Source organism: Centropristis striata, chromosome 16 (genome assembly GCF_030273125.1).
Source record: "Centropristis striata isolate RG_2023a ecotype Rhode Island chromosome 16, C.striata_1.0, whole genome shotgun sequence".
Lineage (NCBI taxonomy): Eukaryota > Metazoa > Chordata > Actinopteri > Perciformes > Serranidae > Centropristis > Centropristis striata.
In genome coordinates this window covers 25,009,313-25,025,597 of record NC_081532.1, presented here as the reverse complement: position 1 = coordinate 25,025,597, position 16,285 = coordinate 25,009,313, and the positions used below count along the sequence as shown (strand labels likewise).

Sequence of the window (16,285 nt, the reverse complement as noted above, 5' to 3'; positions counted from 1 at the left end):
TTTTAAAGGTGTCCACAGACTGGAGTTGTGGTAGATGGTGGAGGAGTGAGGGGTGAGGAGGTCTTTGAGGTATGGTGGGGCGTTGCTGTAGATGCAAAGGTGGGTGATGAGAGCGATCTTGTACTGAATTCTTGAGGTTATGCACTTTAATAAATTATTCTGTAGTCATTTCATTTTAATTAATATATTTGATAAAATGTAATAAATATAAATGCGTCCTTAATTTAGACCCTTGTGGCATCCCATTTCTTTCTTTTTTTCCCTTTTAAACAATATTTTTTATTAATTTTCCCCTTTACAAGTAAAGGATGGCCACATAATATGGTTCACAGAAATAAAAAGCAAGGCAAATAAACAAGTAAACAAACAAAAAAAACAGAACATCAGCTCAGATCTGTATAAATAATACTTGGGGTTACAGTAATAATGTGTAGTATGAGCAGTCAAGAAAATCCCTGCAAAGACATCAGGCTCCACATAATTCAAATAGGGTTCCCACACGTTATACACTGTAATAAATTATTCTGTAGTCATTTCATTTTAATTAATATATTTGATAAAATGTATTTAATATAAATGCGTCCTTGATTTTGAGGCAGTTGTTTAAGTAACTTTAATATAAACATTTTTGAGATAGAATCTACTTATTTTGATCACATTAAATATAATCTTTATGTGTATGTAATTCTAAATCAAGAGAATTTTGAATGAATCCAACACAATAGAATTAGTCCGTTTTTAATTGACAGTCACTTCCTGTTAAGTTGTTATTAACTCAACATGTAACGTAGTTAGATTTAATTAATAATATTGCGTGCAATCTGTCGCCTTAATTTTATGGAGTAGCTATTGTTCATCTTTTTTTACAGTTTGGGAAGCCAGTGTAGATTCTGAAGAATGGGGGGATGTGGTGCAAGTTTTCATCAGAGTTGGGGCAGCACAGTTCTGAATGAATTGAAGTTTCTGGAGGTGTTTGTTGGGTAAACCCATGAGCAGGATGGTACAGTCATCAAGCCTAGAGGAGATTGGCCAAAGCCAAGTACTCAGGTTACTGGTACTGAGTACTTGGCTTTGGCTGCACAAAACTGCACAATGTACCTGGCCCCAACAGGCACTGCACTACACTGTAATAAATTATTCTGTAGTCATTTCATTTTACTTAATATATTCGATAATGTATTAAATTTAAATGCGTCCTTGATTTTGAGGCAGTTGTTTAAGTAACTTTAATATAAAAATGTTTGAGATAGAATCTACTTATTTTGATCACATTAAATATAATCTTTATGTGTATGTAATTCTAAATCAAGAGAATTTTGAATGAATCCAACACAATAGAATTAGTCCGTTTTTGTTATTTGCTCAACTTGTAACTTAGTTAGATTTAATTAATAATATTGTGTGCAATCTGTTGCCTCAATTTTATTGAGTAGCTATTGTTTATCTTTTTTTACAGTGTAGTTTAATCTATTCACCAATTTGAAAAAATATATATCATTGACTGCAGTTTTTTATTTGACATTTTATGCCTTTTGTGGGTCTGTCCTGAGCAGGGCAGCAGTTCTGTGGTGGAGGAAACTCCCAGCAGTGAACAACTAGAGAGCAGAACTGCCTTCAAGATGAATCCTCTGAAGCAGCAGCAGCTTCACCACAGCTCCCCAGCAGCCACCAGCAGCCCCAGCAGCCTCACCAGGAGGATGAGAGCCAAGGAGCAGGTGGGTCAACAAGGACATGGCTCCAGAGCAGTAGTTCTCAACCTTTTTGTGTCGCGACCCCCAATTTAATATGCATGTTGTCCGCAACCCCCACTCACTGAACAGAATCTCACACGCACAGTTCAGATCACCCAAAAAGACACAAAATTACCAAAAAAACACACAAAATGACAAAAAAAAACACAAAATGACCAAAAAAGACACAAAATTACCCAAAAAAAGACACAAAATTACCCAAAAAAAAGACACAAAATGACTAAAAAAACACAAAATTACCACACAAAAAAAGACATTAAATTACCAAAAAGACTAAAACACAGTGGAGACAGAGCTGACTTCCAAAATGATTTGGCGACCCCCAGAAATCATCTCGCGACCCCAATTGGGGTCCGGACCCCAAGGTTGAGAATAGTTGCTCCAGAGCAAGGTTATTATAGTTTACCAAAACTAACGAAATAAGGAAAACTAGAATCGAAAAAAACATTTTCATTAACTGAAATAAAAATAAAACAACAGTTTAAAAAAACAAACAATAACTAACTGAAACTGTATTTTGTGGTTACCAAACTGACTAAAACTAACTAAAATTATAGTGAAAATATCCTTCGTTTTCGTCTTTGTCAACTTTCTTCATACATAAACCTTTTTGGTTGATATGAAATCTATTTCATCTATCTGGTTTTATGACTTAATAAACTTATTGGGGCTGAGATGGATCAGACAAAGGACATAAAGGAAACATTTATTGTGACCTTATTGAATCTGGCACCCAACAAATACCCCATTACAAAAAAAATACAACTAATAAAAATAATTTTCCAAAAAATAAAAACTAATTAAAACTAGCAAACTCACTATAAAAAATAATTAAAACTAACTGAATTTGAAAACAAAAATTGACAACTAAATTAAAACTAAAACTAATGAAAAATCCAAAAGTATTATAACCTTGGTCCAGAGTGGTTTGTGGATGTGACTTTCAGGGCATTATGGTGTTCTTCACTGTTTTATTAACACTTCAGCATCAGTGGCTCATTGATATATCAGTTGTCATGTATAACTGTCTAATCATAGCTGAGCAATTACTGCATTCTGAATGAATCTTGATAAGCTGCAGATTTTATTCATGGACAAACTGAAACTACCACTAGAAGGCTTCAGTTACTGAGGGGCTGCCTGTTCACTCAGTCCCACCTCCACAAGGCACACACTTGCATCAAAGCATAGCATTAAAAAAAATCAAATTTTTAATTGTAGCTTTTGCAATTTGAAAATTGCTTTCTAACGTGATGTTGGTACAAGTCCATATGTGTCTGAGTGAAGAGCCAAAAATCTGAAATATGACCCGTACCAACTTTTTTAGATAGAACTGACACATCGTTCTCTGATTCCCTGATGATTCGTTTTGTTTTAAATTGTTCTTTTATTCCAAAGAAAACAAAATTTGACATACATTTACGCTGATGAGCACACAGTAGTGTCTGTTTGCACTCTCTAAGGATCTCAGTAATTATATTACTTCAAAGACCAGTAAGGACCACCATGAAGTCCTAAAGGGCATCATTGATAGTTTCAGACCCACACAGTTGTCATTGTTGCCCAGCAACCAAGTTGTATGCATAACAAATGTACTTTGTGCCCATCGTTTGTGCCATGGACCAATGTTGAAAAAATAGATTGAGGAAACCTTTAGAATTAATTTATCTGACTCCAACAGTAAATCCTCACCTATTTCTCTGCACCGATCGTTTGATGGGGAATGATGAGCAGGAGACGTCCCAGTTCTCAGTTTAACTTCATTTTATTACAATATGTCAAGAAATGTGCAGTTACAGAGTCTCTGGGTTCAAGCTACACGTCCCTGACATCACATTAGGCTGGTCAGTTTACTTTCCTTGAACCCTTTTCATATCCTAACAGAGGTTTAATAAAAAATGTGGGTTGATCTCTCCAGAAGTCGCCTCCTCTCGATCCGCTGATTTGTCAGTTTAATCAGTACGTGGACACGTCACCAAGCAGAGAAGACAGTTCTCTTCCTGCTCAGCACATCATGTCTGTGACCTGACCTGTTAACAAAACTTTCAAAACACAAACTCCTGCCTTGATTTGACCTGCAGAGATATTATTGGACACACAGATTTTGCAACAAACAATATCCATATAAAATATATATTTTTGTGATAATAGAATCTTACTCTAATTAGGTCAGAGAAAGTTTAAGTAGTTGGTGTAAATATATTTAGTTAAATCATAGTTTAAAAACAATATTGGCACATGAGCATTGTAGCAAACAGCTTGCATGATTAATCTATAAATGCACAGAGAGAGGTTACATACACAGATAGTGAACCATAGATAGTGTCTTACGTCAGAGACAGACAACAGAGACAGAATAACAGATTATTCTATGACCGACAAAACCCTGGTCTAAAGTCAATGGCGGAGTATTTGAGCATTTCGATTAAGGTGCATTATTCAGAGTTAGATGCACCTCCATACACACAGGGAGACTAAATACAGTCCCTTTGCCCCTTGTGTCTTACTTCATCCCCAAATTGCGCACCATTTAAACAGTGAACATGGAGACACCCTGAATGCACCATGCTCCATGGACCATGGGCTACAGATTGTTTCAACTGGGCCCAAAAAGTGTTAAAGCTAATACAGATGACTCATAAGCTGTAGTTTATCTAATGGCCTCTAGATGGAGCATAAAGATCCAAAAAAACAAACAAACTGCTCAACATATGCATGCACACAATACAACAGCACCAGTGACTTACAGGCACAACAGTTAACAGTTTTAAGGTCTGATATTTTCTTATTTCCTTTAAAGCCCCAGCTTCCTCTCCACTAGCCTTCAGCCAGGAGGGGAATTGTGTGACCTTTCTCTTTATGAAGGTGCATCTCAAGAGCTTGAGTTTGCTGAAAAATAAAATAAAAAACACTCTGCATCACCTCAGGCAGCTTCTGGGCTTTAACTTGGGCTCAAAGGTTCAGTTTGTTCAAATGATATAGCAGGTCGACCAGAAATGGCAAATCAGATTTTCCTCATGTTTCCTTTCTCATGGATGGCTTCGTTAAAACAAAACAGAAATGGAAAAGCATGCTAACCCTAAAAGACATTGCACAGTGTGGTGAGACAGATCACACAAAATGACCAAAAAAAAAGATGCAAAATGACCAAAAAAAGACACAAAATGACCACAAAATGATCAAAAAAAGACACAAAATGATCAAAAAAAGACACAAAATGACCAAAAAAGACACAAAATGACCAAAAAAAGACACAAAATGACCAAAAAAGACACAAAATTACCTAAAAAAAGACACAAAATTGTGGACTGGAAATTCAGTTAGGTTTAAAGTTATGGTGTTTAAGAACAGGTTTCATGACGTGGTCAGAGCTTTTAGACCCCAGCTGCTCTTGATGGATGATGCAGGATAATGTCTAAAAATCTGCCGAGCTGTCATTTACACTGTACTACAAGGTTATTTGCAGATCCAAACAAAGCCGGCTGTGGCTGTTAGTTTCCTTTCCTTTCCTTCTCTTGCGGTCAGTCTCTCTTTCAAATCAATGACACAGGTCCTTACTTCTAATGGTACAAGCGACTCTTCCTTCATTGTGCAGTCTTCTGACCTACACATAGCTCAATTCGCAGAGGTGTCAAGTTAAGTACTTAAGTAGAAATTTTGGGTATCTATGCACTACTGGAGTAATTATTTTTCGGCTTACTTTTTACTTCTACTCCTTAACATTTTCAAGCAATTATCTGTACTTTCTAGTCCTTACATTTTAAAAATAACCTTCATACACCCATTTCATTTCGGCTTGTTTTCATTTTCATTTTCACACACAAAAACCCCTATCCAGATAAATGGCTCCATCCAGGTAGAGTGATTGTGATTGTGGAAGTATAAACATATATACCATTCTGACACCCTATTGGTTTGTACCTGCACATGACATCACAGTCCAGCGAGGAATGCAGATGTATGTAGCCTAGCAACAAGACGTCCGTGTTAGATACAAGGCTCTCAAGTGTCACCATTGAGCGTGACAGTCACTCATTTCAGTCTTTTGTCAAACACACATTGTATTTCTCACGCATGAAAATTTATTGTGTAAAATCCACCAAGTTACACCGTTATTTATGCAGTGGAACATGTAGCAAGACACAGATTCCTGCAGCTAAGCTTGGATGTACATTTACATTTCAGTAAAGGCTAACATGTTGACATGCCTCTGAAATTTGACTTTTTGCACCATTACAATACTTAAAGGCAACTAGTCATCATATCTTCAGCTCCATGAAACATGTCAATGCTCAAGTAGTACACATATATGGCTCTTTAATGTTTTTGCATTGTACTGAAATATGTTCATTTTCAATGGGCAAAAATGGAGCTGAAACAGGTGCATCCCAAATGTTTCAACATAAACATTTTAATAATAACTGTTATTATGGCTTTTCTTGGGGAGGTAGAATTGTAGAATAGAATAGAATAGAATAGAATAGAATAGAATAGAATGCCTTTATTGTCACTATACACATGTACAATGAGATTTAAGAGCTGACTCCAGAAAGCAGTGCGACAATAAATAAAATACATAAAAGATATACAATATAAACATAAACATACACCTACTTAGGCAAGTAAATGTAGATATGATGTAAAACATAGGCAAGAAAGGGAGGTAAGGTGCACAGTCTTCAATTCAATTTGCCATGATGCTATTTAGTGTTCATAAATATATTGCACATTGAAGGACAATTTATTGCACAAATTATTGCACATTGCCAGGAAATATTGCACAGTAGTAAAGTCCATATGGAACGTCAGTGCATATGAGAGTTCAGGGTTGTTATTGCTTTTGGGAAGAAACTGTTCTGTTCTGTGCATGAGTAGAGTAGTGGGGCCTAAGCTTTTGTCCTTAATGGCATTTTCCCCCCTTAAATTACATTTACCTTTTTTTTATAGTTTAAGTAGTTTTGAAACCAGTACTTGTATACTTTTACATTTGACATTTTACATTGACATTTAGGCCAATAATGTAAGTAAGCACAACAAAGGAAGCCAGTTGTCTGCTCAAAAACAAGTTGGTGAGTTGTTGTTCCTTATATCTTTAAGTTGGGGTTCACAACAAGGGACAATAGTTCTGCTAACTCTTTTTTCTTTGTTGTGAAATGCGGGAAAGCGGTGAAATTCGGTCATTAGCGAAAGCTAGCGGCTAACTGATGCTAGCGGCTAACTGACGCTAGCGGCTAACTGATGCTAGCGGCTAACTGATGCTAGCGGCGCTGCTTGTTACAGCTACAAGAGTAGCCATTAGCGTATCAATGCTAACTCAAAATTGTGGTCGCAACATTAGCTGACATTTCATAGCAGCATTACAATCGTGCCAATTCAGCACATTGCAGAAGTTAGCAGAAGTAAGGATTAAAAGTTATTACAATGTAAAATTATAAATTAGTACAACTTACTTGAGTAAAAAGCTTGAGTTGATACTTCTACGTCTTTATAAGTCTATTTAAACCCTAGTATCTCTACTTCTACTGGAGTAATGGATGTGAATACTTTTGACACCTCTGTCAATTAGTGGCTCATCTCAAACATGGCAGGGATTCTCAAGATCTGTTCATAACCTTTTCAAATGAGCCCAATAGTCCGTTTAACAGCGTGTTTAAGTATGTTTAACAGTATGCTGTGATCAGTTTCAGCAGAGAGGAAAGCCACAACATCACTGAGGCATGTCTCCACAAGTTACCCTTCCCTGTATACCTTTCAGCATGAGCAACATCTTACGCCTGGATTCCACTGGATGCGTAATGGCTGCAGATCCGTCGTCGGAGCCGTTACGCACCCATTATAATCAATGTGTGAGATTCCACCGACTGCAGATCCGCTGCGTAATGAGTCCGACAACGCATGGCCATCCGACAGCCCTCGCAACACTATTTTTGTCGGACGACGGAGCACGCATAAATTGAGCACAGAGCAGATCGTTCCGGACAGGAAGTCTTGCACAGACACAAAATAAAACACCGGTATATTTTCAAAATAAAATACCTCGGGTTTTATTTTCGCTCGTTAAGACGGAGTCGCTGGATTTGTCTCCAGTCATTAATGAGGAGATGTTGATTATCTTCCAGTTATATCAATTGATTAGGCGTGAATTCGCGAGATCTCGTGCGTCCTCGGGACTCTGCTGTCCGCAACAGCTCCGACACAGACGGATCCAGTGGGTGTTGACGGACTGCGTAGATACGCAGCCGTTGCGGACAGACCCCTGTCGGAGTCGTTACGCATCCAGTGGAATCCAGGCGTTACTGGGGATTTCCACCGGACGCGTTACAGCAGCAGCACGTCTCCACAGCGTTTTTGCTGCGTCTGTCAATTCACACCGGGCGCGTTACAGCAGCAGCACGTCAGCTTAGCAAGCCGGCCGTATACACGCGAGATAACGAGATCACGCGATAATCCTGACCATACGGGAGACCGCAAGATCCCATGATAAACTTTAAACTCTATTTATACAGTCTATGGATAAACTGTGTGTATAAAGTAAACAACAACAACAAAAACCAACTTACTTTGCTTCTCTGAGGTGAAAGATATGTTGATCTGACCATCTATCCTTATAAAAACAATATGTTGTCATAAATGATTGTATGATGTTCCACTTCAACAATCAGTCTCTTGTCTTCCGTGTCGCCGATCCTCTGAGACCCTTTGATTGATTGATTGCCGATCTGGTGCCCCGGTCATAACATAATGTTGATGTGAAGTAGTTTTAGGCTGCATGAACTGCGTGTTGTGTTTTATTTAGAAAGGGGCGGAAGTGTTTTACGCTGATTCTGAGTCGGACTTCCTGTCTGGTGCGATCTGCTCTTTTGAGATTCACGCGATTTGGCAGTGTCTCGCGGAGAAATAGAACTCCTACCTAATGCTCGCGTAGAGACGCTGACGCGACGCTGCAGTAACGTTACGCTACGCGCCCGGTGGAAATGCTCTCATTGATTAGAGTGTTACCTATTTGCAACGTCATACGCGACGCTGACCTTACGCTGCAGTAACGCGCCCGGTGGAAATCAGGCTTTATGCCAGGCGATTTTATATTATTTTATTAATTTAGACCCTTGTGGCATCCCATTTCTTTCTTTTTTTCGCTTTTTTTAAACAATATTTTTTATTAATTTTTTACTTTTACAAGTAAAGGATGGTCACATAATATGGTTCACAGAAATAAAAAGCAAGACAAGTAAACAAAAAAACAAAACAAAAAAACAGAACATCAGCTCAGATCTGTATAAATAATACTTGGGGTTACAGTAATAATGTGTAGTATGAGCAGTCAAGAAAATCCCTGCAAAGACATCAGGCTCCACATAATTCAAATAGGGTTCCCACACTTTATACACTGAAATAAATTATTCTGTAGTCAGGTCATTTTACTTAATATATTTGATAAAATGTATTAAATATAAATGCATCCTCGATTTTGAGGCAGTTGTTTAAATAACTTAAATATAAAAATGTTTGAGATAGAATCTACTTATTTTGACCACATTAAATATAATCTTTATGTGTATGTAATTCTAAATCAAGAGAATTTTGAATGAATCCAACACAATAGAATTAGTCCGTTTTTAATTGACAGGCACTTCTTGTTAAGTTGTTATTAACTCAACTTGTAACGTAGTTAGATTTAATTAATAATATTGCGTGCAATCTGTTGCCTCAATTTTATTGAGTAGCTATTGTTTTTTTTTTGTTTTTACAGTGTAGAACTGGTCTGTTTTTGAATGCAATATACATGTAATGTACTCTAATGGCACTAGATCAAACACAACTCTTTGCCAGCCTTTAACAGTTGGTACTTTTCCATTAATCCACTGCAATGATATTATTAAATTAGCCTCTTATTATGTTTGGATGTTAAGCGTGGGCTTGGGAGGCCCAGCATGAGAGACACAGGGTCTATATATCTATATATCTTCTCTATTTCAGATAATACATTAAACCCGTACATTTGCAGTTTCGAACATGACCTAAAACAATGGGGTCGGGACTTGTTTGATTGTGTTCAGTGAGCGGGGGTCACGGACAACATGCATGTTAAATTGGGGGTCGCGTCTCAAAAAGGTTGAGAACTACTGAGTTAGAGTACCAATTTCTATCTTGCATTTAAGGCCCATGAGTGACAGAGTAGGATTGGGGGATATGTGCATTCTGTGTATAATCTTTAACTCTATTGCTTTGGTATGAAATTGATTTAGCATGTGTCCAGATATCCTTCCACTCTTCATCATCAATTATGATGTTTAGCTCCTTTTCCCATGTGCCCTGAAGCCTCTGCAACCCAACAGGGGGTGTAAAATACATAGTTTTATAAAATAGACTCACAGATACCTCTCTATCTGTTCAACAGGGGAGCTCTCATGGCTCTCAATAAAGATAGTACTGTGCAAGATATAACGCCTTATCTGCAAATAACGAAAGAAGTCATGTCTCGGGACAGAATATTTCTCTATCATTTGTTCAAATGTCATAACCACATTATCCAAGAGTAAGTCCCTCAGTCTATGAACACCATTATCCCCCCACTGTTTAAAACCAGCATCAGACATCCCAGACTGGAAATCAGGATTAATAGGCGTGAAAACAGAAGTGAATTTTTGGCATCCCATTTCTGTGGGTAAGATGGCTAGATTGAAACAACAGTGTGTATTCAGAGTGGAACCAAATTAGTGTTGCTTCATCCACACTTATTCACTAAAGTTTATGAAGTTTCATTTTGTGATGGACAGTGTCAAATGCTTTAGGGAGGTCAATGCTTTAGCGAGGTCAATGAGTAGGGCAGCACAAAATTGTTTTTTTGATCCAGGGATGAGGGCGATGTTATCGATGAGTGAAACTGCTGCTGTTATTGTGCTGTGACCCGGTCAAAAACCCAGACAGCTGAGGCTGAAGTATGTTTAATGAGTCAATAAATAGTTGAAACCTGACCAATGATTCTTGATTTTTTTTGCTTAAAAGGGAGCTATTGTGGAGAGTAAAGACACATTTTGTGAAACTGTATTATTGAGACACCTTTTCTTAGGGCTGTAGTCAAACTGGTGCAGGCGGCTCTTTCTGTCTAAAAATAGAATAAGAAATTAATTGTTAAAACAAGATAAATTAAAGCTGCCAGCAGTGATGAACTGGCCCGAGCAGAGTGACCTGATGATTATTTGTTTCTTACCAAGATAAACAAAAAACTTTAGATTTAAAAGTGTTACATAATTTATCTTGTTTTAAGAGTTACTTTCTTATTTTAAGTGTTCAACATGCTTATTTCTAGATTTACAGTTTTTTACAACCGCTATGACCCGTTTGTCAGAACCTTAAAAACTCTTTCAAAACTGTTAACGTCACACCTGATACACTCAATCCCCCAAACAGTTAATTTCATGGTCAAAATCACCCAGTGTAACTAAACACAGACACACACTTCCAAAATACAATAATACACTAACACAGTTCACCAAATCTACCAAAGCACTGACACACGTTGTCTTCAACAGAAACATTTAGTCAGTCACAGCACCGTGTCATAAAAAACACTGACAACTGATGGAAGAACACAAACCGAATCACTTTGCATGTTTCTTATCTACTTTTTTCCTTTTTCTTTTACAATCAACAGATTATTGTATTGATCAGACATGTAAATTAACCCTCTGGAGTCTCCAAAAGCTCCAATTCCAGACTTCTTCATCACATCCAGACTAGAAAACAAAGCAGCGTGGAGCCCTACTGTAAATTTACCTCTAAAGTTCTGGCTGTAAACTCCATGAGGCCAGTTTCAGTTTGATGATGATATACCAAGTAAAACTGGAGACAAGCTCAAATATATTTAGTATAAAATGATAGAACTGGATGTAACCCTCTTATATGTTAGATTTGACACCTTTGTTCACATTTGCAACATTTACAATTCTTTATTGAGCATGATAGTGTTTTGAAAGGAAAAAAAAAAGATTCAAAATCACATTTTATGTTGGACTAAAGGACTAAAAAAGACACAAAATGACTAAAAAGACACAAAATGACTTACAAAGACATGAAAAGACATGAAAAGGATTCAAAAATAGACAAAATAGCCCAAGACTCCAGATAATGTTTGTGATGATGTTCTTCATTTTTCATTTGTTGGGCATGAATTTTGTTCCTTTCTTTTGTACAACACTCAGTACAAAAAGTGAACGAGCCGTGTCAGAGCAGCTTTGCAGAATGTTTATAAAGAAGAAGACAGTAAATGACAGGATTTGCAGTAAACACTTTACTGTATAGCAAATGAAAATTACTTACAGTAGAGTAAAGAGGGAAAAAAATCAGCTGTCATTCATTACTTTATTGTCAAATACACAAAAAGAAAAAGGAGCAGTAGTACACTTATAAGTATACTACTAGTACATTGTTATTAGCATGCTTGCAGCAAAATGTATATTTGGGAAATATATGTCAACTTTACTTAAGTGTACTTCATAATATAAACTTGAAGTATACTTTGTTTTTCTAAGGGATAACTCTTACAGCTAAGATTCATTTCAGTTAGGTGATATTTTGGTAACACTTTATATTAGGGAACACATATTCAACATTAATTAGTTGTTTATTAGCATGCAAATAAGAAACATATAGGCTCTTAATTAGTCATTATAAAGTAGTTATTAATGTCTTATTCTGCATGGCCTTATTATACAACCAGTAAGACATTAACTAAGAGTTTTCCCTCAATAACCTCAGAATTATCACTTATTGTATGTGAGTTATGAAACCGAAATTAACAGAGGATTGTTTATGAAAACAAAATGATTCCAACCTTGTGGACAAGTGTGTATTTTCAATGTTTGCATGATGCAAATGACAGGTGACAGGTTGTCTTAAATTTACAGAAACTTCGACAGGTGTTTTAAACAGGACTCTGTGTTTTAAGCCTTAAAATGTGACTGAAAAAAGTTGACAAAGATGAAAACAAGGACATTTTCACTATAATTTTAGTTAGTTTTAGTTAGTTTTATAACCACAAAATACAGTTTCAGTTAGTTATCGTTTTTTTAAAAACCTTATTTTTATTTCAGTTAACAAAAATGTTTTTTTCAGCTCTAGTTTTTATCATTTTGTTAGTTTTCGTCAATTTTAATAACCTTATTTCGAAGCTGGGCTTTTGGTGGTGACTTTGAGAATCACTGCTCCTTTATTGTTACACTTACATATACAATCTGTCATTGTTACATGACATGATTTTTTTATGTACTTATGTTTGTGCTGACAAGATAAACAATGCTGCATTCCAGTTTTCACCTTATCTCATGCCATAACGTATCTGCATATCCTATGGAAGCCAATGGGAATAGCCCTTTAACAGAGTTTTGTCCACATTTTGCACGGGTTACTAACAGTACTTTATTTCTACTCGTTTCCAGGTTTTAAATGAAAATGATCTGAGGAAAGGTGAGAGTGACTTCCATGTGAAGAAGAATCTACTCTGGGATGATGGTAAAGATTCTGTTCAGAATGGAAAAACCTATCAGCTTTACACACTGTACCGAGATAAGGACGGCAACATAAGACAGGTTAGTGATGACTGAACTGCAAACATTTGTTGCTAAATACTGGTTAATTTATAAATCTAAAGGACCCAGAGGACTGAGTGGGTAAAATTGTAATTTTGTTTGGAGCAGATTTTGAACAAATCTAAATCTAAAACTTTACATCTATGCACTGCAAAAAAGCCAACTTGTATTTTATGGCCTAAAACAGTGATTTAAGTTGGTAAAACTTGGAAATATAAATTATTGACATTTAGGGCAATAAGGTAAGTTAGCACAACAAAGGAAGCCAGTTGTCTGCTCGAAAGTTGGTGAGTTGTTGTTACTTATATCTTTAAGTTGGGGTTCAAAACAAGGGACAATAGTTCTGATAACTCTTATTTCTTTGTTGTGAAATGCAGGAAAGCAGTGAAATTCGGTCATTAGCGAAAGCTAGCGGCTAACTGATGCTAGCGGCTAATTGATGCTAGCGGCGCTGCTTGTTACAGCTACAAGAGTAGCCATTAGCGTATCAATGCTAACTCAAAATTGTGGTCGCAACATTAGCTGACAAGTTATTACAATGTTAATTATAAGTTAGTGCAACTTACGGTTGAGTTGACAAAAATCAGGTATTCAGAGTTGAGCAAACTCAAAAACAAACAAAAAAAATTTAGTTTAATTGTCCAACTTAAAATTTTATCGAAGTTTGTTGCCTTGAAATTTTGAGTTCACACAACTTTTCTTTTTTTGCAGTGTGGACATCTGCTATTAGAAATAAACCATTAAATTTTTTCTCAGTCGCTTTGGTGCATTTCTCACATCACTATTTACACTTGCACAAGAGTTAATGCATTTCTCAAAACAATTAGTACAAACTTCAAAACCTAGTTGATAACCGGTAAAAGCGTGTCATTTGCTCTAAATGGATCAGAGCTCATTCCTCTACAGCAGTATTCATGTCAATGAAAGTGTCAGTGTCATCAAGATGAAAAGTCCTGACACCATGTTTATGAACAAGATAGTCAAATGTCTCTGTCATGTTTTCATTATGACACTTTACTCTGGAAATGTTTCTAATGCAAAACAGTCAGATCTTAGTTACGCTACCTGAAAATGAAAAAAACTACAGTAAAGTTACACATTACTGTATTTAGTGAGGTACCTGAGTACAACACACTGAATATGTATGTTTCATTTACAGTTTTTTACAACCGCTATGACTTGTTCAATACTTTTAACGCTTTTTCAAAACTCTTCACACAGTTACCACAACATCAGCCTGTGTGGGCGATACAATTAACACAATTCTTCTTCTTTTGACACAAAATACACACATTTTACACGTTTAAAATTAGTTTTAACTCCTTTTACACACAAGCTCAATCAAAACCAAAACAGTAGATGTTAACTGGTGAATTTTCAATCGCTTTCACACAGTTTGTCAAAACAGAAAACCTCATGTTCAAATCTAATGGATTGTAGATTACATTGATCAGATTCTGCTCCTTTTTCTTTTGGTCTATTTGACAATACAGTAATGAATGACAGCTGATTTTTTCCCCTCTGATGATAAGTCATTTTCATTTGCAATACAGTAAAGTGTTTACTGCAAATCCATCATTTACTGTCTTCTTCTTTCATAAACATTCTGCAAAGCTGCTCTGACATGGCTCACTCACTTTCTCTACTGAGTGTTGTACAAAAAAAGGAACAAATTTCATGCCCAACAAATGAAAAATGAAGGACATCATCACAAACATTAATTTACACGTATGATCAATACAATAATCTGTTGATTGTAAAAGAAAAAGTGTTTCTGGTTTATGGATTCAGCTCTGAGTGATAGAGAAGTTGAATAAGCTATCAACATCACAGCCTTTAGGAGTCACACTTTTGAGGAAATGACTCAAGACAATGTTAAAAAACATTTTCAGTTTATTATCAAGGCAGGTTTTATTAATTATTATTGGTTCAACTAATGCTTCACACAGCCCTTCTCATTAGTGAAAGCTGAGGTTCACCTGAGAGAAATTGTACAATAATGGAGACATTTTTAGTTAAAAATAAAAATTTAAAATGTATAAAATTTGCTTGACAGATTTTGACAACTAGTTCAACATTTTTGTATATAATGAAATGAGGACTATTAGTTTTATATGGAATGACTATTCAGCATTCACAAGTATAGTTAATTATGACTGACATGACATAAGCAGATGATAATGTTATAAAACAGCAGAGAGTTGTATGAAAGCACTTGATGACTGTCTAAAAGTATTTGTAATTAGTTGTAAGGAGAAACTGCTGCTATGATGAGCACAAATGACGAAATGTTGTGGAGGTTCAACTAACTGTTGCAATTGTTAATTATGATGTGAGAAATGCACCAAAACGACTGAGAAAAAGGATACTGTATTGTATTCATCCTGCTAGTGAGTGTGACCTTGTGACTTGTGACCATAGGCAGCAGCCAATGGATGTCACTGTAAGCCTCTGATCAAGAAGCTGGAGAGCCAGCTGAAAGCCACACAGGAGGAGATGAGGTTACACATCCTGAACGTCCAGGAGCAGGTCACCAGTCAGCTGGGCAAGATGGAGCAGAGGAACAGACACCAGGTCTGTCTTTCATTAAAGATCAGCTCTTTGATTAAAACTACTGGTTGTCCTATGTCTTTAAAATCAAACCTAAATATGACACGACATTTTTGGTGAGTACTAAAAACACTAAATTAACCCATAAGAACCCAGACCCAGTTGTCCTTAAATAATGTGTTCTATAAGTGGACCACATAGAACACATTTCTGATGTTTTAAAAAAAAAAAATACTACCCCTAAATGTCAAAGATCTGTGATGTGACATAAACATTACAATGGGCGTTCATGGTATTTATGTTTATATTTCTTATTTTAAAATTTAAAAAAATAGACACATTTTCTGCTTACAGAGACACAAATTTGCCTTTTTCTTTTGCATTTGCAACATTTAT

General features: G+C 36.2%; 1 protein-coding gene across 1 annotated transcript in view; it reads left to right on the top strand.

Moving 5' to 3' along the window:
• Positions 1-16,285, top strand: part of ankrd6a (ankyrin repeat domain 6a) — a 35,256-nt gene that overhangs the window by 11,534 nt on the left and 7,437 nt on the right. Inside the window, exons 9-11 of the mRNA XM_059352914.1 lie at positions 1,554-1,715; positions 13,190-13,339; positions 15,761-15,913. Of these exons, the coding sequence (XP_059208897.1) occupies positions 1,554-1,715; positions 13,190-13,339; positions 15,761-15,913 (465 nt within the window). The remainder of the gene's footprint in view (positions 1-1,553; positions 1,716-13,189; positions 13,340-15,760; positions 15,914-16,285) is intronic.